The sequence below is a fragment of the Accipiter gentilis genome, chromosome 1 (assembly GCF_929443795.1).
Source record: "Accipiter gentilis chromosome 1, bAccGen1.1, whole genome shotgun sequence".
Classification (NCBI taxonomy): Eukaryota; Metazoa; Chordata; class Aves; order Accipitriformes; family Accipitridae; genus Astur; species Astur gentilis.
Window position 1 is genome coordinate 12,319,755 of NC_064880.1, and position 25,249 is coordinate 12,345,003.

The window sequence follows — 25,249 nt, forward strand, 5'->3', positions numbered from 1 at the left end:
AAAATGAAGGCAGTGGGTTCTAGAAACAGCGTTTTGCAGCTTTGAAGCCTGCCTGTGCCGTGCTCCTGACATGCCAAAGTCGTCTCTGCCAGCAGCGACCTGGTATTTGAAGGCTTTGCAAGATATAGGAAATTTTTTCAAAATCAAAAGCTGTTGCCAGACAGCAAGGGCAGCCCTCAGGAAATAAAATCAGTGGAATAAACACACAATTTTTTTCTTCTGCCCAGGGATAAAAGCAGCTGAAAATAATGCTTAGAGGGGGAGGTCCGTGCACACGCTTGCTCAGCGTCCTGCAACTCACACTGTGCCGGGATGGCACTGGTTTGGCGGGGCGGGATGGGGTTGTCTCTGACGGCAGCAGCCGAGAGCTTGGGGATGCTGAGCGCAGGCTCTTGGTTTTGTATTTATTTTTTCGTGTGTGCTGAAAGGCTGACGTGCTGCTATTGGCAGAATTTGTCTGGAGGGCAACGCTTGCATGCCAGTAATTAGAAAGCGAACTCATTAGTTAGAAATAAAGCCCAAGTCCAGAGAGGATGGGAGATGGAGGGGGGCGGTGGAGCTGAGTCAATGGTTTCTGGAAAGCCCTGGCCGGGGAGATTCAGCCGCAGCCATCCAGAGAAACATCCCCTCCCTGGTGTGCAGCAATTTGGAAAGGCACCAGGGACTATAGAGTTACTGTAGGAGCTGAAATGCTCTTTTATTGGGGTTTTGTGCACTCTGTCTCCTAAGCTCGCTCTGTCATAGACACGTGGTGGTATGTCTGTACTTTATATACTATTGGGGCTGGAAGGGGGATGCTGCTTTTCTTCTTCCAGCCTTGAGCAGACACTCATCCCCGGGGTTTTGTAGCAGATTTGGGGAGGTTGATGTGATTTCTCCCTTCAAGCTGAAGGGAATTGCTGAGTAAAGGGGAGCAGGGCAGCTGGGAAGGAGCCGTGTAAATTCAGCAGGAATTGTTCCATGCCGGAGGGAGGGAGGTCTCGGGGAAAACATTTCATGCACTCTCCATTTGAAGGTGGTGATGTCTTTAAAATGTGAGAGGGGCAGTTTTCTGTGCTGCTTAAATTAAGGGTGGGGGGGGGGGGGGGGGGAACAAAAGAAAAAGAAAAAAAAATAGTATTTCTGGCAAGAGCTTTTGATTATTTTTTTTTTAATAAAAACTGGTTTGGGAAATATTTTTAAAGTTCAGCTTAAGTAAAGGTTATGCTGAAACGAGATTTGAATTTAAATCTTTGCGTCAAATATCCCGTGTCCATCTGGTACTGAAATTTTTTTTTAATGTCCATTTTAGTGTGTTTTCAGGGCTCAGTCCTTCTATATTTTAGTCCTTTAGGGACTTGCATGAAAATGCTGTATAACAGAAGGGAGAGAAAATACAGTTCTTACTGTTAGTTTTATTTAAATAATGTAGTATTTAAGCAGTGTGACCTTCCCCTAATCTTTTCCAAAATGCTCAGTACTTGTAGAGAAGTTATTTTCCATTTTGGAGCATGGAAGAAATTCAACATATGACTTCTCTGATGATGTGTTTATCTGCAGCCTTTATGTGAAATGATTTTAATGTCAAACATTTTGTATAGGAAATGCACCCTTGCTTTCAGGTTTGAGCTTATCAGTTTATTTACAGTAAATGTGTTTAACATCTTAAATGTATTTAAGATGACTTCCACTCAGTGGTGTTATGGCCAAGCTGTGAGATGTCAAATTTACAATCTCAACCACGAGGCCGCTCTGTACCAGCAATCGATGGGGACTAGAATGCTTTAGGTCTTAATTAACGTACAACACACAGGCAGTCTTTGATGCACAGCCATGTTTTATTTATTTTGGGAGTGAAAAACCAGCAGAGTGTTTCTAATTTGGTATAAAAATAATGGTAACTTGATCGTGAAAAATAGTCCCTACATGCCTAGGTTAAAAAAAATAAAAATTAAAGAATAAAATTCCTCCTGTTTTCTCCTTCTGTTCCTACAGGGAAGGAAAAGGCAGGGAGAACATGAGATAGTTTATTATTCATAATCATGATCTTGTCTTCTAATTCATGGGTTTGGCATTTCTCATTAAAACTCTGAATAAGTCTTTGTGCTTTTGCTAACGTCATGAATCTGATTGTATTAATATGTTCTCAAGGCAGAACCTATAAAAGCAATTTTCTAGTCTACCATAAAATATTCATAAGAATACAGGCTTTTTTGTTTTGTTGATGTGTTCATTAAGCAGAGAAGGTTTTATTGTTTTCGGGAGGGCTCTGTAGGTCAGAAGCACTCGCCGCTTCTGTGGGGAACTCATGGCATTTCAAATAGGGTTTTTTTTGAGACTGAAATAGTAAGACTCAGGGATGACGCAGCCTCTGCCGAGACTCTGAATGGGAATTGTGGTTGCGATCACTGCAGCTGGCGCCCTGTGCCCGCGCGTCCGGTGTTTCGGGGGGTATGAGTCCCTTTGGAGGGAAAATGGGAGGTTTGTCAAGTTTCCTCGGGACCGTTACCCAGCACGGTGCAAGTTAAGGCTCTTATTTGGGGGTAAAGCAGGAGTCATTTATCAGAAGACACGATCACAAGTAGTTGCTGATCGCAAGTAGTAGTGTATTCCTTCTGGCTGAAATTGGATTTATTTTAACCTGTTGAAAACTTTTATTTTCTGTTTTTAGGAAACACAGTGGTTGGATCATAAAGGTGCGTATAGGAAAACACATGTGGATTGTAAGGAAAATTGCATTTAGCCTAAATAACGTTGACAAATTCAGTGAGCTGTATTGCAGATAAACAGATTTACGTGGAGAGCGTGTAAGCGGGAGTGAGTGACTGCTACTTCCGTATTAGTAACACTGACCTTTAGTCCACATGTATAAAAGATGGGAGATGTTATTGCCAGGTGCTCAGAAATCTTCGGCTGGACATAAAAATAGTCAATGCATTTAAAAGGCTTGTGATTCACAGAAGCCGCTGTGCTGTTTGGTTTACTGACTCACTGGGTTTGATCCTCTAGGATTAACTGTTTCGAGTTCTCCTGGAGCCTTGGGGGCTATAAAGTTGCATTAAATCATACTCAAGATTATCTTTGGGGAGTTTTGGAGCTCTGAGGTATTTGCCTATAAATTTGGGAGGGAGGGAGTAAGAGGAGAGCTCCAGCAACGCTGTGCTCCTGTCCATATCCAGTGCTTGCCTGGGCATCATTTCCACATGGATCCTGTGCAGTGCTGATGGTCAGGTGTGTCTACATCCTTACGTTGGAGTGACTGCTGTAGGTTTGATTTGGTGGAGTAAGACTGAACCGAGTTGAACAATTCTGTTTCGGCTTCTTTTAAAGGTGGATCCAATTTGTGCTGGAAAGCTGCTGCCCCTGGTGAAATGGTGTGGCAGCCCGTGGAGTTCCTCTGTTTGCCACCCTATAAAATTGCTACTATTCCAGGAATAAATACTGTGCATCTTTTGTAACATACAGTAATTACATTAGTAATGCTTAGGATATAATGTCCATATGTAGACGGTTAAAATGGGGTTTTGATAGCCATGGTGCATCATATCGTTGAAGGTGGAATGCTTTTGGGGGGCTTTTCTTGCTTGTTTTGTACAAATACATGTTAGTTTGCATTAGGACTCTTTTTTGTTTTGGTTTGGTTTTTTTTTTCTCTCTCCCCATTTTCCACATATATCCAACACAGTAATGGGATTTTTGCTGACATGGAAACTTCACTCTCACTTTTCCAGGACATGTCCTCTTTCCCACAGTCCTTGGGACACCTGATAAGTTTCAGATTGCACCTTTTGCCCCATACACTGTGCTGCTGGGGCAGGTACCATATAGATATAGGGCCATTAAGGGGTTGCCTGAGCTTGAGCAGTGCTGGAGGAATTCAAAATGTTCTTCTGTCACTCCGAAATCCTGGCTAACCTGGATCTAATTTAAACCATGGCATCTAAGAAGAGAAGTTTCTGAAGCGATAGTCCGTGAAACGAGATAGCCTCCGCAGGGCTGGTTTCGAGCTGTCAGCTCCCACTCGCGTGCGGGGAAGATGGATGAAGAGTTTTTTCTGTGCGAGCGGCTGCAGCAGTTGCCATAGGGATGCTCCGTGGGCAGGAATGGGAAGGGGCTGACCATGGTACCGACCATGTAGGAAAACATCAGCTGTTCCCAAGAAGGCTTTAGGAACATGTTGTTTAGGTGGGTATGAGTGGTTATCTATAGGCAAGAGCTGGTGTTCTCCCCAAAATCCCTGGTTGTGGCTCGGCAACCCATGGTGAGGAATCCCAGCTCTGGTCCTGTGGGGGAGAGAGGGGAGCGGGGAAAAGGCCACAGGAAGGAAAACAATAGGGAAGTGGAGGGAAGAGCTTGTGGGTTGAAAAATAGCAACACTTCCAGTAATGTGACCTTTTGCAGAAAATGTTTCCATCAAAAAAAAAAAGTTTTCTCCCTGGCACAAGCTGAGTGTAGGGAGGGGAAAGCCTGCTGCTCTTGCATGCGTACTGCGCTGCAGCAGCCCTGCTGCCTGCTTTGGGGGCGTCTTATGTGACGGAGCTGGCAATGAAGAGCAGGAGGTGGCCCCTGCACCCTGTGGGTGCAGGCAGGACCTGCCTGCAGGGTGTTGGGCAGGAGGGATGCCGTGGCGGGGCACTCGGTGTCTGCTGCAGGCCTGGGCTCTGTGGGCGGGTGGGTAGCATTGCTTTCCTGGTCTCGGAGGAGTGCCTGGACATCTGGGATTTCCAGAGGAGTGACCAGCTGTGGGGTACATGAAAGCACAGCCCCTCTTCTCCAGAAATGTTAAGTAATTTGACTCAAGATAATTTTGTCTCTGTAACACCCTCCCCCCTCTTTTTTGCATCTTTATTTTCAAATAAAAGCAATGGTATTTTGTTTTACTGTGCTTTCTATTTCCTACACTGTTATATTTCTCTACTAAATGGTATTTATCTGCTTTTGAAGAAGTGATGATGTTCTCCCTGAAATTGGTCTTGTGTTGACCGAGCAAAATCTCTACATTCATCTCTTGGTATGTGGGGTTTTTTGTTTGTTTCTTCTACCTTCAGCTCCAGCAGCATTGACCTGGCTGTGCTTTTTAAAACCCCACCACATTGTTCAACATCCCCCTTTCCAAGGAGCTGCTGTCTAAGATGGAGTTGCCTTTCCGGTGGTCCCTGTCCCTGCATTGTGGCCTTGTCCTTGGCAGCAGGGCAGTGCATTTTGTTTTACATCGGGCCACCTTACCAAACACCCCAGATTTTTCTGAATTATTGCAACTTTTTTTTTTTCTTTTTCTCTGTTTCTTTGCTTCATTTAGCTTCAGATTTTACCAACGTCAACTTCTTACGCGTTTCTCCATTACTGGCAAAAATAAATAAATGGATAGCGTTTGGGGAAAACCCTATTAAAACTGTTTCTCTGGGATTGATGATACTAACGTCCTGATAGAGGTTATGTGTTGGCATTTGCTGGGTATCACTGGCTCTCTCTGGGACGTGGCATGGAAGGGTGGCAGTGAAGTGGCTTGTGTCACCAGGGCTGTGTGCTGCATTCAGCACAGGGTCCTTATTTATTTCTAACAGTTTACAGTTGATTTCAGGTGACCTCTGAGGACATGCTGCTTGGAAGGACAGAGTCAACTTGTTCTGTGCTCCTGTCTCACATCCTTGAGGAGGTGGCTGAAATGAGACTTGGGGTTTAATGATGAGGCTTGAAGTGAAATACGAGTTTAATTTTGTGTAAAATGGAAGTTCCTCTTCAAGTACTATTTTCTCGGGAGACATACAGGGGGTGAAAGCTGGCGGTCCATCTTAGTAAAACTTTTCCTTAACCCTTTTGCAGTTCCGAAACGTTTTCCATGCTTTTTTCTTTTCAATTGGAGTTTATTTCACCAGCTAGTTCATTGTAGGGAGGGAGAAATCAGCTTTTGTATAATAGAACTGCCTTTATATTTGCTTTGGAAGGATGTCTGTCCCACTGGGGCTGGCCTTGTGGGGGCTTGTACTGATGGTTTTGTAGGAGGGTGGCATCTCTACCCCCATAAGATCTCGCAGCCCTCCCCATGTGCATGTGGGAGCCCCGCAGATCCTGGGTAAACCTTGGGTAAATGTTTCATATGGAGTAGGTGTCTTAGCAGATGTGTGACTGATCCAGCTTCAAGCGATGCTCCTGACTCTCCCTCCCAATGTCACACAAACACATCTTAAATATTAAAAACCAAAATACTGGATAAAATACAAAACCCAACCAACCAAGTTAAAAAAAAAAAAAACAAAAAACAAACCCACAACCCTTAATTTTCCAATTTTGTTGAAGCTCAAATGTTTTTGAAGGGTTAGCCTCTTTTATTCCATGGATGATGTTCATTCAAAGGTATCAGAAGAGTTACTGAGTGATTGCCCTGTAGAACAAGGCATTAAATGTGGCAAATGTACGGAGTACATGTGAAACTTGGAACTGTCATTCAGGTAGAATTTAGAAATTTTTAGTCATTCATGGGATGGCAATAATTATTTTTTTTAGCAGAAAGAAGCTGAGTTCAGTTATTGCAAAGGTATTTTTATAGATGTCTGTTGCTGCACTTTATTATGACAGCCCCCTTATCTTCAGGGAGATGCTTTTTGTGTAAGCAAAGAACTGATCTTTACTACACAGATAATCAACGTGGTAGTTTTCCCTTTTTTATTCTCTTAGCATACATATCTCACGATGAAGCTGAGTTACAGGTCCTCTTGGTACGTGTTACTGTTCTCTACCTTAGTCTTGGTTGTGCTTCAGGTTTGTCCCACTTGGAGTTTGAAGAACCGAGGCAAGTCTTTGCATAGTCACCATTTGGGTACCTGCTTCCTATTGCTGCCTGCCCTGCAGCATCCCCCTGCTGCCTGTGAGATGCATTTGTACCTTTTTAGTGGTTGCAGTAAGTCCAGCCTGTAACTGAAGCACTTAACAGTTTTTCTTAGATGCTTCATTACCCGTTTGTTTCTGGCGAAGCTCCTGTCCAAAACTGGTTATAAAGGATACAGCATGTAGTGTTTTTCTGCATAAGTTTCTTAAAGTGGGACCCTCATGTTCCTGACCATAGGAGTCCATCAGCTGATCTGTTGTAAGTCAAGATTGAAGATTGATCCTTTCTGTGAAGTCTTAGATTAATCTTTATCCTTCTTATTTCAAGTGATGCTAGAAGAGCAGAACAGAGGTGTATGTTTTGAATACACAGATGTAGAAGGGTATCAAGAAGGGCCACACATCATGTGTTGAAGTCCTTTGCTTTTAGAGAACATACATATTTGTAGGACATGGTGGCTGGAGAAAAACTTGAACTCTGAATTCCTGTAGTGTTTTTTTACCTTTTAAAAAATGGTGCAGGTTTAATGGTGCTGTTCTTGATTCAATCCGTGGTTCCTCAAGGTCTTTGTGAGAACTAGATCCCTGTATGAATGGGGAATACATTCATCTCTCCTCTTGTCTTTTCATGTTGTAGTTGATGTGACCACAGCACTGCCCTTGCAAGTTGCACCAACTTCAGTCCCGATGGATCTACGTTTGGACCACCAGTTTTCCATGCCTGTGACAGAGCCAACGCTGCGGGAACAGCAGCTCCAGCAGGAGCTCCTGGCACTCAAGCAGAAACAGCAGATCCAGAGACAGATCCTCATCGCCGAGTTCCAGCGGCAGCATGAGCAGCTCTCCCGGCAGCACGAGGCTCAGCTGCACGAGCACATCAAAGTAAGCGATAGGCAGCCCTGTGTTGCGTGTTGCATGAAAGCATCCCCTCACCAGGAGGAGATGCACCAACTTGTTTATTTTGGGGTGGAGATCCTGTGCTGGACTTGGTAACCCCTGTTTAGAGAATGATCTTTTGAAAAGGGATGTGAGCACTAAGACTTAAAAAGGGAATAGGGTGGAGGAGAGGAAGCAAGGTAAGCTGGTGTCATGTTAAATGTTAACCACCCGTCTGCATGTATTCAGAAGTCCTGTGCTCTGCTGCTGACAGGTGACTTGCTTTCCCTGAATTTAGGGAATTTCAGTAGAATTTAACCCAGCAGGAGGACTTTTTGGCTTACTTGTTACTAATATCACATATTTTGCAGTAGAATGGCATATAAACTGCTCACTGGACGTATGTCTTCGGCGCAAGGTGCAAACCAAATGTTTGGACCTTAGTGTCTCTGCAGGAATAGGAAACACAGATGCAGCAGGTGTGGGTAGGTCTGCACACCATGAGATTTTTCAGAGTTGCGCAGTGCAGGTTAGGCACTGGCCAGGTGCTTTGTGCTGCTCTGTCGCATGGGACGGAGAGGAAACGTAACACACAGGATAAGTAGGAAGTACAGTTTAGAAGATGGCTGTTGCATAGTGAAAACGTTAGACATTATATAAATATTTCACAGTGATAGACTATTGCTATGGTAACATAAGCTTTTAGAATTGCTAAAACGCTCTCTTTTCAAAGGGGGATTAGCGCTGCACATGGTAAATAGCGTTAATGTAATATTAAAAAGCAACCTCAATTCAACCTTATATAACTTTCATTTTAATACAAAATACGTGTCAGAGTGGGGAAGATAGGATTAAAAGTTAATGGTGTTTTATTTACAGACTTTTCAAACACAGATACGAGCCTGGGTTTGTAAGAACGGTTGCTGTTTGAAGACTGATTAACAGCAAATGCCTATGTCCTTAGTGGGTCCTCTGTGCTCTCTTCAGGACAAAGGTGTGGGGAGGTGCATGTGTGTAAATACATTTATATAGGCACTCATATGTATGCATTATAAGTGTAAATACGTGTGTATACGTATGTAGTTACGTATTTATACACGTGTCTATGTACACGTTTATGTGTGAATAGCAAAAGAATAGTTAACAGCATCTGTGGTTCACGTAGTACATTCAGAAGGAAAGGATGGGAAATACCTGTGACAAATATTTCCCTTATCTCCTTGTAATTGCATATGACTAAGTATTTGTCTGTTAAAAATAAGAAAGGGTCATTCAGATTTAATGGACAAACTCTAAGCACTGATGATAGGAAAATACTTGCTCTCATTTGTGTTAAAGGTATGACTGATGCTGGTAAAAAGTCTGTGTTAGAAGGAAGTCAAGATCTAAGTTTGAGAAGCCAGTTAGCATGGTATATCTAGACTGCTAGGTAATGAAGTTCTTCCTCTAATGTGTAAGCTTAGCTAGATGAAAAACTTAAAATAGGAATGATGCAATCCTATATGAAAAAGGATGACCTGCAAGGTGATCTCCCATAGTAGTACATGTGTCATCGTGCCCAGAATTGCTTTAAAAATAAAGCAGCACATTATTGAAATAAACTGCATGATATCTCACAAATAAAAGAAACCCAAAACCGTATACCAACATGTAATTATGATGCACTTTCTTTGGGAAAACATACTTTTTGCATTCATGAGTCAGCCCACATTTAGATGACTCTTAGATTAAACCAACTTTCAGAAACTGGCAACTGTGTTAAGTGCAGTGACTGTAGGTGCAAGGAAGCTATTATTTTTGTCCAGAGAACCAAAATTTATAACCTTGTGTTTGGACTTTGAACTTCGAGCTGTTCAGCTCCTTTATGGCTCATGAAAAAAGCAGGTGGGATATTAAATAAAAAACCTTTTACCCTGTGTAAGTGAAGCACTAGGATTTGAACTCTGAAATTTGGTACAGAATTTGTCCTGAATGAAGATGTAGAGTTCTTTTTGGAGGAATTCAGGTATTTTTTTAAAAATCAGCTGCGCAGGGTGCACGGTACATTTCCCATATGCACACATGCATGCATGCACACTGCACTGCTCCAACTGTACAAGGGAGGGCTTGCTCTTGCACGTACGTTGGATCAAGGAAATGCTTCCTACTGCTTCTCTCCTCATCTTTTAATGCCATGGGCAGGGAGTGCACAGCACGCCAACTTGCCTGTTTAGAAAAAGGTCGAAGCAGATGTGCTACTGCTGGTCATGTCTCTGGCATGGGGAGGAGCAGGAGTGGGGATGTGGTCTATTATCTTTTCCGTTTACTCAAACACTGAATCTTTAAACTAAATACATGAAGGAAACAGCAAGTTCTTGACATCCTCTTTGTTTGCTCCAAATAAGTTAGCTTCATTTGATGATTGGCGTCACTGATGAGATTAAGAATTTCGTTAGTCTCCTGTCTCCAAAGCAAACTGTTCAATATGCAGAAATCATTTAGACTGAGAAATGCAGTTGTGAGATTCTTCAGCTGAAAGTATTTTGTACCCTGAGTTTACAGTATTGTAATGAAGGTGTTGTGCGTCCATCACTTTTGCAAACATATATTCCCAGGTTTCTTCTTTAGATAAAGAAGTCGTCTCACTTTGGGTAAGAAAAGGCTTGGGAACCTAAACTTGCCCAGATTTCTGTGGATTAAGACTATGTGTAATGACTGATGACTAGAGTGATCTTGCAGTGCACCTTCCTGCTGCACCAGGTTTGATGCTTGGACATCTTCAATGTCTTCCCTGACCTTGGGATTGGGCTTTTGTGATTCAGAAAGCAAAGTTTCAGCAGCTATTGCAAGGTTATTGTGCATCTTCGAAACTTACTTCCTTTCCAAAAATTCAGGGCTCCTGCAGTTTGGTTAGAAATTTCAGCATCAGAACAACCTCAAAATCTAATGAAACAAACAAAAAATTAAAAATGCAAACATCAAAGCTCTAAACTTACTCTGATGTCAAACAAAATGGCAGTTCGTTGACTTTCTCACTGGCATTGCTTTTCTTGGAGGTGATCAGGGCCTTTGTTAATCATACTATTAAATCCTGCCGTTGCTTTGTAAACTATTTCTGTGAAGGGGGGAGAATTTCTGCATCTTAGTATGTTTTGCATATCTAGTACCATCTAGAATCAATTAATTTGACTTTTTTCACTACAGCCTAGCATCCACCATTTTAATCAACAAGTGCAAAGCACTTATTTGTTCATCTGTTTGTGTACTGGAACAGCAATTTCTGTGCTTTCCCCTGTCTGATGCCTGTTTCTAATTCCTATTACTTACAATTCCTAGATTGTAAGCATATTTTGGATATAGCAGACCAGCATCTGCGTACAGTTATGTATGCAGAGCAAACATTGATTGGATCCCTCTTTTGTAAAGATGTTCAGGTTTAAGTACTTTTGCACTCTTCTACTTATAGATGTTGAACAGTTTTGTCGACAGGAATTCAGTGGCTGGGCATCTGCTGCTAAAAGTAAAAAATAGTTTTGATGCATTTCTCAAGCAGCTCTTCTATGTTTTGGACAGACATACGTAAGTTACATCAAGCAGCACCATGAAGATTTTAAAGAGCTTACTCATTTTAAATGTTAAACCCTTAGCTAGTACAGGAAGAATCACGTTTTGTGTTTGTTTTCTTGCTTTCATTACTGTGGTGTCGGTGTGAACAGAGGAACTGTTCTGACTCAATGTGAACTAAGTGGGGGGAACATCTCTAACTCCCACCCCACCCCAAACGAAGCACTGGTGTAAGAAACATCTTAAGGTCGTCTTAAATAAATGAAATTTGGCTTGAAAAATGCTGGCATGTCTGTCTTGTTTTTCTATTCAAGTAGATAACTTTTTCCTATTGAAATACAAAGTTTTGGCATTTTCCAGAACTTGGTTTTATTCCAGCAGACCAGTTTTAATCGTCTGACCTAGTGCAAGAGGAGAGGACAAGGAGAAGACAACGGGATGGTCACAGTCTGTCAGCCTGTATGTGCGATCCCTTCCCTTGTCCCCCCTGATCAGTCTTTGCTTTTATAGACATTTTATTTTGGAAGAAACAGCCTCCACATAAAGGTGGCAAATTTCAGAAGATTGTGCAGTTTGGAGAGCCAGGCTACGAGTGAAATAATATTTGTGGAAGGGTAGTATAATGGATGCAGTTAGAGCTAGGCACATGGAGGGAGCAGGATTGTTGCATACACGGACTAACAAGAAAACCCTGACATAGGGAAAATAAGCTAAGCCTTATGAAGACTTCACACCATACGGAAATAGGGAAAACTGTCTTTCACAACTACAGCGCAGCTTTGCAGATTGCCGAGGTTTGACATCCAAAAGCAGCGCAGGAAAGGAAGCTGGAGCTGGTGAGCACTGGAGGCTGCTGCAGGCTGGCTAGAGGCAGAGGCGACGGCTCTTTCCTCCTGTAGCCGCTTACCTTCAGTGAGATGCATTTTCCACTCAGGCGTGCCTCACCAGATGTAACAATATTTATAGCCTTTAAATCTGCCTTCCTAAACAAAAACAAGGATGCAGTAAGGAGCCTGGCACCCGGGCTGTTGCCAGTGAGATGGTGGAAAACCTCTCCACAGGTCCCAGTGTGAGCTTTGCTTGACCTTTGATTGCAAAGGAATCGGCAGTGAATTTTTTCCTTTGTGAGTCACTCATTCCCAGCCAAGATCAGCTGGAAGTTACCAAAAGCTTTTCCATTTGCCTTCTGGTCAAGGGCCGGAGCGAGATGATTGAAGGGGGCAGGATCCATGCTTTGGCAGGGCGAGAGGCACCTCAGGCGGTGTGAGCTCAGCAGAGAAGTGAAGGACGTGGTGGGTAATGCGGTTAATCTCTTCCGTCCCTGCACTGCCCGAGCTCAGAGCAGGGCTCTTCCAAGCTCTGGCTGTTTTATAGCTAAAGCCGGAAACTTATTCAGGATGCTGACGCACGTCAGCGTTAGCACATGACAGCAGACACCAGAAGAGTCCTGATGGCGATGGGATAGCAACACAGGCAAGCAGCTGAGCCTCACAGCTCCTCATGGACCTGAAATCCTAACCTGGAGGCATGCAAAGTTGTTAATTCTGTCGTGCAAGCTATTCCTGGTTTTCCCATCATCTGAGAAAAAGATATTTGTGTGCATCAGTAGCAGACAGAGTGCTAGTCTGTACATGCAACATATACAGGATGGTCAGAGGAGTCATGGGTTTGCATATAAGCAGCAAGAGGAGCTTTGTAATGATGTTTGCTGAGGAGTGATTCTGAGATTGTTTTCTTTTTATTAACATGGTGATTTCCTATGTTTAACAGTATGCTGTGCTGTTTAATGGCTTTATGCCAAAAAATAAAAATACGTGGAATGTCTTCAGACGTTGATTTTTTATATATATCTATATATATATATATCGCAACATTCAGATAAAGCACGAGGAGATGGTTTTGTTAGTTTTTGTGCGTTTCAAATGATTCAGTAGTTTCCCACCTGTGATTGAGAGAAGGTAACACATCTGAGGTGTTAGCCCCTTGTTCAGAGACACAGGGTGAAACTCTGGCCATGCTTCCTTTTTGCTTTGGAGAGTAGAAGTCTTTTATGGAATCTTCTCGACAGAATTTGCAATGCTGTAAAGAAAATGTAATTTCTTTCCAACAATATCTAGGTTTAATATGTACCATGTTGATGCTAAGGTGAGAAACTGCTCTTTGCTTTCATTTGGAGGCACCGGCCCTCGGCATGGCAGGTTTGCATGCAGGTAGCTCATTGGGCACAAATCACATTGTCTTTTAGTGTGGCTCCTTTGAGTGTAGCCCTGACAGTGCCTAGAGCCTCTTTTTGGTGGCCTCTTTGTGTCGATTCCTACTTAACAGGAAAAAATGTGCTTGTTTCAAATCTGCTGATGGGGTTGGTGTCATCTGCTTTTCTCTTGCAGCTGTGCTGGGTGGAACTTTCCCCATGCCCCAGGCTGGGGACACTGAAGGTAGCACCTTTGTTCCTGCAAAGTATGCTCCTTCACCCTGTGTCCTTCTCCTCACTCTGCAGGACTCTGGAAGGGCAAACTTCCATTTTACCCTCCCATACCCTGACTCCCGTTGCTGAGCGTGTCTGCTCCATCCTTCCTGTCTGCAGCAGACAGCACAGAGATACTCCCTGTGCTCGGTTTTGTGCCTTTCTTCTGCAGAGCGCCTTTTCCTCACAGCCTGCATCGTTTTCAAGAGAAACTTAAAAAGCCTGGAGATACCAGGTGTCCGCCTCTGTCTATATTCTGACATGATAGGATTATTCATCTTAGAAAACTGCAGCTGGGTACAGTCAGTGGTAAAAAAACAGACTGAACATTTTGTGCCTTGTTACTACTTGAATGCATTGTACCGTACTCTCTTGCTATTTCTAGACAGCTTCCTGTTCTTTTTTCAGTGACCTTGCCTCATTTTTCTGGTACACAGAGCTGACTCCAAGACTTAGACCTGGATCCTGCAAAACTTAACTTCTGATGGAAGTAACCCTGGCGAAAGCTTTTGCAAGATCAGAGCATTTGCTCTCTTTGAAGGGTGGGGGTGCCTTTCCTCATGCCCAAAGTCAAGATATTTTCCAAGAACAGTGAGCACAAATCTGCACACAGAGGGGGTGGGTATGTCAACAAATTCATATAGCAGCTTGGACAGTGGTAAGCCCTATCTCTTGGTTGAAGAAGTTGTCATGCAACAGGCTGGGTTAATTTGCGCATCTTTCTACCTAGCGTTCGTGGTTTCTGGACAGAAGCTGGATTGCTTAGCCAGAAGGGTTGTCTGCACTGGTCCTTACAGACCTATTTTAAAAGTGGTAAAGAAACACATTTCCTTTTGGCTTCTTCTGAGATGGGCCATGGTTTTTTGGCTGGAAGGATCAGCATGAAAACTCCAGATTTTTCCAGCTTTGAGATGCATAAACAAGCATTTGCGATGCAAAAACCTCAGTCAAAAGTGAAGTTACGGATCTCACTTCAGTCAGCAGACACGGTGGCTTTCATCCTGTGAATCCCTGTACCAGTGTCCATGGAGTCTGCTGGCAACAGCCAGCCTTGTTGTCCTTGCACCATTGCTCAGTCTCTTTGTGTTGGGGTTTACAGCTTTCCAGCAGAATACAGAGGTTTTCTGATCCATCAGCAGTGGGAGATGAAAAGCCTGTTGTCCCCTGAGCTCGGCTGCTCCATGTTCCTTTCATGAAGCCAACGAAGAGACATTTATCCAGTGCATTTTCTTGTTAATTAACCTCCTGAAGTTGGACTTAAATTGGGCTGACTTGTGGGTGTTCTGAAGGCTGAATATCTGATGTAAATGGCAGAAATGGCAGACTTCACTGGCTGGCAAACAGATACGGGATCTTTTTTTCTTGGTAGCACATGCTTGCTTTTTCTGTGGAGTCCCAACAGCTTTTGAAGTGGTCAAATTTCTGTTCTTTCATCCTTTATAGCATAAGTTTGTCTCCCAGTAAAATGCGTGTGAGTTTTTTTTAAAGCTAGAAACCTTATGGTCTCTATTCAGTTTGGAATTTCAAAATAAACAGCAGAAGAAGGAATATTTTGCAGTTCACACATCTGAATTTTCAACTCCAATTTTATCTTATTTTTGAACTAGATAAAATAGATCGGAAGTAGTCAAAGAGAATACGTAGAGAATCAGGGCGGGAATAGAGAAATACCCAAGTGGATCCTGCTGTTATGCTGGGAATATTGACCTGTTAATATACGCCATCGCTGAAAAATTAACATTCATAAACTTTTCATTCCTCTTGCTGTTTACGGTCTCTCAACAACATTGAGCTGTGTATGGGAGAATGAAGTTGCATTTAAAACATAGCTCATGTTGTGAATAACTTCACTCACATACACACACTATGAACAACGTTGTTGGATTAATCTCCATGTTTAACTTCCCTGTTGAACTGGTGGCGGTGTGTAAAAATGAAAAATATTTGGTATTTACATTGGTGGCGTGTTACCTTTAAATATGATGCTTCTGCTGCGTTCGCACGAGCATCAGATGATGTTGAACATTCATTTTTAGCATGCAGCCTTCCTCCGGGCACCACAGGTGCTGAGGCTGTCGCTGCCTCATGTCAGATGAAGAGCAGCACTTTGCAGTTCGTTTCACCCGCCTGTCCACCCTCTGTCAAATAGAGCTGAACCTGAAATCGCGTGGGAACGGCAGCTGATGCCATGTGTCAGCAGCCACACTGCCAGTGGTACTGTGGATGCAAGTACTCTGTCCTTGCTGCTGCTTTTCCCCATTTTTTTCCCTTGGTTGTTTGAGAAGCCTGGCAGGAACGCTTCAGTGAGGTCTCCCATCACTGCCAGCTTTCTGGTTTGGTCTCTCTTCTTTCACACAGGTGATTGGGAATGGTGGAGCAGTGGACACAGACATGGTCCTCCTTTCCTTTATTCATATTTCCTTCTTTGAAATGACCAAAACCCACTGGTGGCTCCTCTAGCTGCTCCCATTACAGGATCTCTGTGTCCTAAATCTCTGCTTCTGGTATTGATTTTAGCTTGACATTACTGTTCCAGCTCCTCTGCTCCTTGCACCCCGAAACAGTTCACAGAGGACATAACTGCTCCTCCAAGGACTGCGGTCTGATCACTTATGGCACAAAAAAATCTCATTTAGCATTAAACATCTGGGGCTCCTTCCTTTACAGGACAATTTATATGGTTCTTTGATTTACAGAGATTCCTTTTTTCCATCTGTGGTCAGATGGATTTTCTCTGCTTCTGGTGCAAGGTGTACAAATTTGTCCTTCCCTTCAATAATAAGCATGTAAAGCACAGCAGAGGTGAACGCAAAGGAGTTTTCTCCACCTTTAGAGGGGAAAATAAGAGAAGGAACTGAACGTGCTGGGTACTACAAATGGAGGTCACTGCTTTCTATAAAGGTTGTCAGATACTCTGTTTCTGGAGAAAGGGTAAAAACTAGACTGGAGTGACAATCAGGGAGCAAAAGGTACATACAGATGCATCCTCAGCACTATACCTTTGCAGATATTCAGGGCTTAGGGGAATAAAGCTGCTGTGCAAGCTTTCAGCCTTTTAGGAGAGATGAGCAGTAATGGGATGGGAAGGAAACTGGGATACAAAATTATATATCCATATGTAAGCTGCCAAACTAATAACGTGGGATCTTTTCACCTAGAGCTGGCGATGAGGGAACATAACCATCATTCCCTTTCCTGGAGACATTTGAGGCTCATAAACTTGAACACCAGACATTCTCAGTAGGATATGTCTAACCAAGATCAGTCTCTTGCCCAGGAAGCTGTCGGCTGGGAAGATTGTTTCCCTGCATAGTGAAGAGATGTTGCCCACGGGAACTTCTGGCACAGGACTGCCTGCTGTCAGCCTGCCTGATAGCTGGAAGGGGGCATGCCGAATATATGTTCAGCTGCTGACGTGTCCAAGAAAAGAGATGATAGACGTTCATTCTTCTGAGCTGTGCTCTCAGATTTTTGTGTCTTGGCTTCTGCTGAAAACCATAATTCCCGCCCCCCCCCCGCCCCGGCCCCGTCTCCCAGTACAACTGATTAATTCTGACTAGCCTCCGGTGCTCCAGGAGCTATCTGAAACACGCCGTGATGGAGCCAAGAGAGTGAATCCTGAAACTGGAGCCACAGCCTAAGACTTCAGTAAACAGGATGGGGAGAACATGGAGCAGAGAGTCCAGCCAAAGGAATGGCCAGCATTGAGATTACTCTAAAATAACCCAATACAACAGTTCTCCAGAAATCTGTCGACATCCATGCTTTGCTTCCACCCATAGCTAATGATTTTTCGGAGGGGATGATTTGATGTGTACATGTTTTGGCAAGTTCTTTCTTGATTATCACCTACGATTTTCCTTTATTTTCACATAATCTGAGCTCCAGATCCTTGTGAATACCTGACTTAACCCGCCAAAACTAGAATTTTGCTAAAGAGGGTGGCAGATGATTTGTCTTAAAGACACTCTTTGCACCAAAACCCCAGCCTCGTTGCCTGCTAGGTGAGAGGACAATTATGTGAAGCTTCTGAAAGCATTCAATTGTGTCATGCCTTAACTCAGTCTGTAAGAGTACAAGTTCAGGGGATGCTGAGAAGATCTGTTTTGGGGTTTTTTTGTCTTGTCTAGCATTAAATTGTCAGGTTTGAAGCTAGTATTTAACTTACACATCCTTACAACTTCTTTGGAGCTATTGCCTCCATGAGAAGGCCAGCCTCGTGTTCAAGGGGTGGCAGGTGAAGCAGTTGCTCAAAGTCTCTGAGCTTGCCCAGAAGAAGTCCTCAGACTGGAATTGTGACAAGCTGGACAATGCCAGCATGACCTTGGTCTGAGATGGAAACCACATGTACGTGTGAGGAGGAACGCTGACCCATAGGTGGAGGATCAGGCTACCTGTGTTTTTTCATAACCTAGCTGCCTTGTGCTGGGAGGAAGTAGGAATCATCTGCAAATATGAAGAGCAGCAGAAGTGCTCAGGGTGACATCCCACCATGCTGGAGCACCCTCAGTAGATGATCTCGAGCATAGATTGAGATGGAAGTTAGAAGTTGGACACAACAGTAAGCTACTTTGGATCCCAGGAAATGTTTATTGGCAATAAGTACGCCAGCTGTTGTTCACTCAGACTTGCATGTGTGATTATCTGCATGAGTAAGGGTGAGCTGTCTGGGTACAGATAGTTTTACCCTGCCTTCCACTAATTGCAGTAAGCTATTCAAAATATATATTATAAAAACCTAAGAGCCACAGTCTAAGCTTCAAAACCTCTCCTGCTTTGCAGATTTTAATCAGTATCAGTCCCCTTTTTAGGTAGACATGCTTGAGGACTGAAGACAATTGAGGAATGTGATAGCAAAATCCACTGCACTGCTGAGTCCTCATGGCTAGCTGACAGTTGATAAATACCCGGAAATGCTCTACATTCTTCTTATTACATTTATTAATATATTAATATATGCTAAAGGAGCACCAGCACCACTAACTCCAGGTACAGTTGAACATTTGTGCAGTTTTCATAAATAGTGGAAGCAGTGACATTAAACATATGCAGGAATCCCCATAGTTATAAATATTTACAAATATTTATTTTGGCAAGAGCACCTAATTCAGATGTTCCTAGCTGCACTCCCTAATACAGTCGTCATGTGATATGCTCCTCAAATTGATAGTTGAATTAGTCTGAATGCAAGGGATTTCCCTTGGTGTATCACTTTGTATTTCTCCAATATTTATATTTCATTACAGTTGGGGAAGAAACACACTGCTCCAGCTATGCGCAATTAACACACGGGTGTTGCGGTGTCGGTGTTGATTCATTTGCCAGCAAGAGAGATCTAATGTATTATGTGGTACGTGAGCACAATCTCGCTCAGTAATTAATAATCCTTATCAGAGCCACCTAAGCATCTCTTGGTATGCTGTGAATTGCAGTTCAAGAGATGCTTATGAATTCCTAACTCAGGCACTTTCCAAAAGACCTGAGTGTGGGTGATTGCATCCCGCTCAAATGCAGCTCTGAAACATTTTGCCTTTAGACATCAGTAGGCTTTTTTCTTTTCCACTGACATAGTCAAGGGAAGGTTAAATGCCAGACCAAGCCCACAGCGTGTGAGTATTCCCTTGGCAGAACAAGTTTAATGTGTGGCACGGGAGGGGGGTAAGACCTCGCTGCAGTTGACCACACACGGGTCTGAATACTTGCTACCTGTTAAAATTTGCCTCGACTGCTTTGACTGAAGTAGAAACTCATATTTTTCTAGAATTTCAGTTTATTTTGTCTATGGGACAACTTTTGTATGTTAGCAGATTTCCTGTTTCTCCTGTTAGTTGGTAGTGGTTTCTCTTGCTGCTTATGGGTCTTTTTTCACAAAGCATCAGCAGAAAAATCCATTTTTAAATAAACTAAATTGTTTTTAGTCCCAAAATAGAAAATCAGGACACAGTCTAGCATCAAGTGAGTTTTAAATCTAATAAGGGCCTTTTTGCATAGAAAACTGTGATTTGATGTGATAGTTATATCCCGCTGGCTCTCTTGTAACAAGATGGGTATCAGTAGCAGCAAGGACGAGCAATGCAAGCCTCTCCTTGGGTCAGCACCCTAAGTCCTTATCCAAGGTCCTTGGAGCGGCTGTGAAACCTGGATGCAGTCTGTGCAGCGGGATCGCCCGAGCTGGTGAGCTGGTAAAGGCACTGCATCACCAGCACCCCTGCGTTTTGCTGAGCCTGCACCATATATTTCATGTCAAATACTGTCTGTGTAGTTTGTTTTCAGCCCTAAGTGTGGAGAAATATTCATGCCGTAAGAAGACATTGCAGTTCAGACAGAGCACTCAAATGGGTTTTCTTCAGTCATTTTCTGAGGCTACAGCAGACAGCAACACAGTGATTTCTTTTTGCTTTTCATGGATATGATTGGAGAGGTTGCTGCATTATTTTTTTTTTATTTTTATTTTTTCAACTTTGAAAAGATTTGAAAACTATGTTAAGAATAGGCTTTGTGGAAACAGGGGTCAAAATCAGCAGAAACAATACATCTCTAATGAAACTTCTATAAGCCATCCAGATACAAATTGGTCTTTTCATTTACATTTCACTACAGATGTCAATGAAAGCACAGTTCCTTCTAAAGCATCCTAATGTATGTAAACCATTGCAGGAAGCATAGCACGCAAAGCCTAGGAGACTGCAGATGGAGAGAAAAGGCTCCTGATTTCATAAAAATAACAAAACCTGTTTTAACATATTGTGCATTAAATATTGTTCATTTGCATATTTTCTATGGCTAGGTTATAAAAGCCCACCATGTGGTGGACTTGTTGGAAGTCTGAAAAGATACTCTTTCTCCAAATGGAGATGTGTTAGTGGAAGCTGCTGCTTAATTATAAAACAAAAATAACTAGTTTTCTCTAAGGTTTTTTTGTTTTTTCCTTTTGTAGATTTTTAGAGTCTGGATTTTTTGTTGTTTACATAAAATTCAATAGAATTAGGAAGGGAAACATAGGTGCAATCACTGCAAATTCTGCTAACTGGGGTTCAGTGTTTTACAACAGTCTGCCTGCTTGGAACTGGCAGCAGCAGGGACTCCTGTATCAAAAGTTTCCAGCAGATAGCCAGGCAGATTGTAAAGTACCTCTTACATTATTTTTTTGCATCTTTATATAGAATGGTATAATTTTATGTGTATCGTCTATAGTGTATCCGCGGCTGAAGCACTGGATAGTACAAATGTACAATATAACAAATTGAAATAAGAAATTGCTGTCAAAAGCTTAAACAGAAAAATGTGCAAAGGGAGAAGGGAAAATCAGTGTATGTGGGAGTCTTGCATATGCACATGCTCTCAGGGTTTGGAGAAGGGTAGAGTGAGACATGTTCTCGGAGGGAGCAAAGTTCCCTGTCTTAATAGCCATGGCTTGCCCTGATCCCTTTCCACATACAGATTTTGTGAACCTGGAACAGTGGGTGGTATCTGAGCACAGGCAGCCGTTAAATCCAGCTTCGGAGAAATCTCATCTATCGCCAGAGCAGTAAGGGTTTTGAAGGTTAAGGTTGCCAGCTTAAAATCAATCTGCTAGTTTATAAGCTGCCAATGTAAAGAGTGCAGAGCGGGTGTAAGGTGATCTGGGCGGCAGGGAGCCAGTATGCTCCTGCATTCAGGGGAGTTTGCAAGCATAATCAGAGCAGCCCAGGTAGATGGCTTTAGCACGTATCTTGCTGGAGAGGGTGCAGACGAAATTGGGAGGTGGTAAATCTTAGTTTGAGCTTTTTTGTTTGTTGTTTTTTTTTGTGGTTTTTTTTGTTTTTTTTTTTTAAGAAAAAGCAATTTTCAGTGGAACTCAAGGAGGAAGCCCTGTGCCAGGGGAAGTGCCTTTTGCAAGCCCCATGGAGATCCATTCACACCTAGTCAAGCTGTAAGCTGCTGAGACTTGTCATTTGTCATCTGCTTTTCCACAACCCAGCTTGCTTCTGGCTGGCTGTCAAGACACGGGGTGTTCTCTGAGCACTGATAGGTACCACCCCAGGGCCCAATGGATTGAACCCCTGTCTCCAATCCCTGGGGGAATCATCCCTCCTGGGCCCAAAAAGGATGCTCTGGGCTGGGGAGGTCCACCCCAAATTTCCCATGAGGTTGATATGTCCATGCACATCTTCCAGGTGCTGGGATTTGGAGACCCAAGGTGGGGACTTGCACAGTGGATGGGGGCAGGAGCCTTTGGTGCTTCAAGTCTTAATTAGGCAGCCTATCTCTCAGTTCTTCCTGTGAATATGTGCTGGAGTAAATCCTTCCTTGAGAAATTGTTGGAATTTTTTTTTTATAAGGAACCAATTCTTTTATAATTAGGCTCAGAAATGGGTGGTGACCATGCCCACAAGGCAGCTAGTGCTTTTGCATTTAGCTTGGGGTGTGAGGTTTGCACAGCAGATGGGAAGTGACCAGCGTTCGATGAAGTTAAAAAGATGTAGTTGTCCCAGTCCATGGGAACGCCTCTTTATACAGAGACAGAGAGAAGGACTGTTGGAGAAATAAGAGTGCAGAATCATATAATTAAAGGCCTATTCAAAAAATCATATGCACAAGGGAACTGAACTGGTCTTGCAAAGCCTGTGTTGATGATGGCGTATTTTGCTGCTGACTTGGTGAGCTCAACGATATTCCTTCAGCACAGGGTTTGTACATGGCGAATATATGAGTGTTCATAATTAAAGTGTCCTAATGGGGTTTTACTTAAAACAGATGATGGAGAGAAAATGAAGATCCAGCTGGAGTAGAGGTTTGCACTGGCTCAGCGCAGGATCGGGGCACCAGGCTCCAGCAGGGCAGCAGTGGCAGCAGACGGCTTGCGGAGCAGAAGTGGGGACCCAGCCGCACCCTTTGGCAGCAGCACAGTGGTTGGGGGAGCACCTATTTGGGCGGAAGTTTTTTGTTGCTTTCTCAAATTAGGTGCTTTCTGAACAGGATGCTTGTGCTTGTAAACAGACCATGCCCTGAAGCCCAGAGCCTATAGTGCCTATGGTTTAGCATAAGTGCTGTCCTGAACTAGAAATGGGGCTACATGAAGTGAGCTGCGGTGCAGAAGCCTCTAGAGAAAAATGCCATTTTTGTTGTTTCTATGAATTAAGCAACTTTATTCTCACCTGATAGCAGCTTCTGGTTTAGCTCTCGGAAGTCTGACTGTTAATTTGCTCATTTGCCTCTCGTCCCTTCTCCACAGCAGCAGCAGGAGATGCTGGCAATGAAGCATCAGCAGGAGCTGTTGGAGCACCAGAGGAAGTTGGAGCAGCACCGACAGGAGCAAGAGCTGGAGAAGCAGCACCGAGAGCAGAAACTTCAGCAGCTAAAAAACAAAGAGAAAGGAAAAGAGAGTAAGTAGCAAAAGCTCACTTGTTTCAGTGATGACAGGTAGAGCAGATGAATGGAAGCCATAAAACAGCTTTATAAAGCTGGAGAAACCTTTATGATAGTCTCTCTACAGAGCTTGGCTGCACAGGGAGCTTATGTAAACTGTTAGGATGTATTGAGGGTAAGAGAGAAATGTATTTCTATGCTTTATCTTCATTTTTGTCTTACTAAATGCCATTTTAGCATTTTTCAAAAGGAAGCGTATCATCTCTTTACTTGATTTAACATTTTTTTGAAGTATTTTTGGCAGCATTCCTAATGGAGGCAGAATATTAAGCCCATAAAATACACCAGATGCACACTGCATTTCTTTTTCTTTTACTTTTCTTAATTTCACTCTTTTAAGATGTAGCCGAGTTCTCAGTTCTTAGCTTTAAAGTGTTTTCATTCAGAAAGTGCTTCTTTCATGAGGTTACAGATTGTGGTTGGCTTTCCCACGTGTCATTATGCACTTCACGAGATGCAGTGAAATGATTATGGCCTCACAATTTCCCTTATCAAAGACACTTTGGTTGCTTGTTCGTTTTTCTTTTAGAAGTGAATGGGAGGAAAAATACCTTGGCAAGTTGTACTATCAACTCGTTAGGTCTTCATTTCAAATTAAATAAAGAAGCCTGTGATGGAAGAAGCGGAGAGGGCTGAAGGGTACCAGGAGATGGGATGCTGTCTGGGGACCAGGAACAAGATAAAGCTCCAAGATGAATGTTTCTAGTAGGAAAGGACTGGGGTCTAGGAGACTAAAAAGTATTATCTGAAGGTTGAATTCCCCACTCACTGCATGTGCATCTTGCAATGGCAGAATTTAAGCTGCAGCAGCCAAAATGAGGCAACGCACAGACCTAGCCCAATATCTTTGCAAAGCAGTTCACAGGAGGTCCAGCGTGTCTGTGTGTGTTTGGTTTGGGTTTCAGTCGTTTTAAATACAAGAAAGACCAAAGGATGAGAATCTACTTAAAAGAAGCAGTTTAACATTGAGGAGTGACTAAAGGTGATGATAACGCAGGTTTGCTACTCTAGTGCCTGGCTGGCTGCCACGTGTCCGTTGTCCTCTGGCAGCTTTTTGTTCTTTTCCAAAGTAAAGGCAGTCAGTTCAAAGTGGATGAAAACTATAAGCATTTCCACTTCACCCTGCTGTTCTCATCAGCTGTTGATATTGTATCAATGTTTTGCTGGGCCTGTCTGCAAAACTGGTATCTGGCTATTCTCATTAAAGTAATTTGCAAATACATAAAAACGCCTGAATCTCTGTAAAATGGCAAAAGCATCGAAGTACCTTTTGGATGAAACACATAGGTGTAGAGGAAAAAACAGAATTTGGGGACGTTAGTTGAAGATCCTGTTCCCATGGCTACAGTTTTATTTTTAAATTACTTTTTATTTAAGAAGTACTGTGGTGTATAATCATTATAGCACCTCAGCTTTTAAGAATACTTAAGTTATTTTTCTCACATCAGAAAATTTTGCTAAGTGCAACACAGCTAAAATTGTCCTGATCTGAAATAGGAAGAGTGTGTAATAGATATATAGTTTATTCTCCCTCCTTCCTCCACCACTGTAAGCCAAAATATATTGTTTTGTACCTTTTAGAAGGCAAATCGCATATCAGTTTAGATCAACATAATATCAGCTTCTTGTGTTCTCATCTTGGGAGCCTTAACCTGTCCCTCATGAACCAATATCTGCTATCATAAAGCTTTTGATCAAAAGCATGACTTCCATGAAAGGAAGAAAAATGTGAAAGTAAAGATGGTTTTTTTGCACAGGATAAGGAGTGATAGTGGTTATCCTGTCTTTCAGCTGTTATGCTTGAACCTAGAACCGGTCCCGTGCATCAGTGTTTCCAGGCACTTCTGGGCATGAACCATTTGATCTCTTGCTGCTCAGGCAGCCTTGGACCATGGCTTGTCTTGGACTTTCTCCTACAAGTTGGCCAGCTGTAATCAGCCCACACTATCATTAAGGGTTTTCTCCTGTTAATTTTCATTTGTTCTGCTCCTCTGCTCTTGTGTTATGTAACCTCCTCCTTCTGCCAGAGCCTGGTCCTGCTTCTGCCCTCCCTTATTCTCTCTCCACTACCCTTGCCTTATCCTATATTCGGATACCATTTGATCCTGGGACAATATGTAACTTGTTTTTATCTCTATGGTAGTAATCTGGCTC

General features: G+C 42.9%; 1 protein-coding gene across 6 annotated transcripts in view; it reads left to right on the forward strand.

Annotated features, from left to right (window-relative positions):
* Positions 1 to 25,249, forward strand: part of HDAC4 (histone deacetylase 4) — a 264,285-nt gene that overhangs the window by 132,802 nt on the left and 106,234 nt on the right. For 5 of the 6 annotated variants that reach the window (XM_049806725.1, XM_049806715.1, XM_049806707.1 and 2 more), the window contains 2 exons: positions 7,442 to 7,686; positions 22,902 to 23,052. In XM_049806725.1, coding sequence (XP_049662682.1) covers positions 7,442 to 7,686; positions 22,902 to 23,052 — 396 coding nt within the window. Of the gene's footprint in view, positions 1 to 678; positions 755 to 7,441; positions 7,687 to 22,901; positions 23,053 to 25,249 lie in introns of those variants that run through there. The other variant, XM_049806735.1, reaches the window with a different exon arrangement.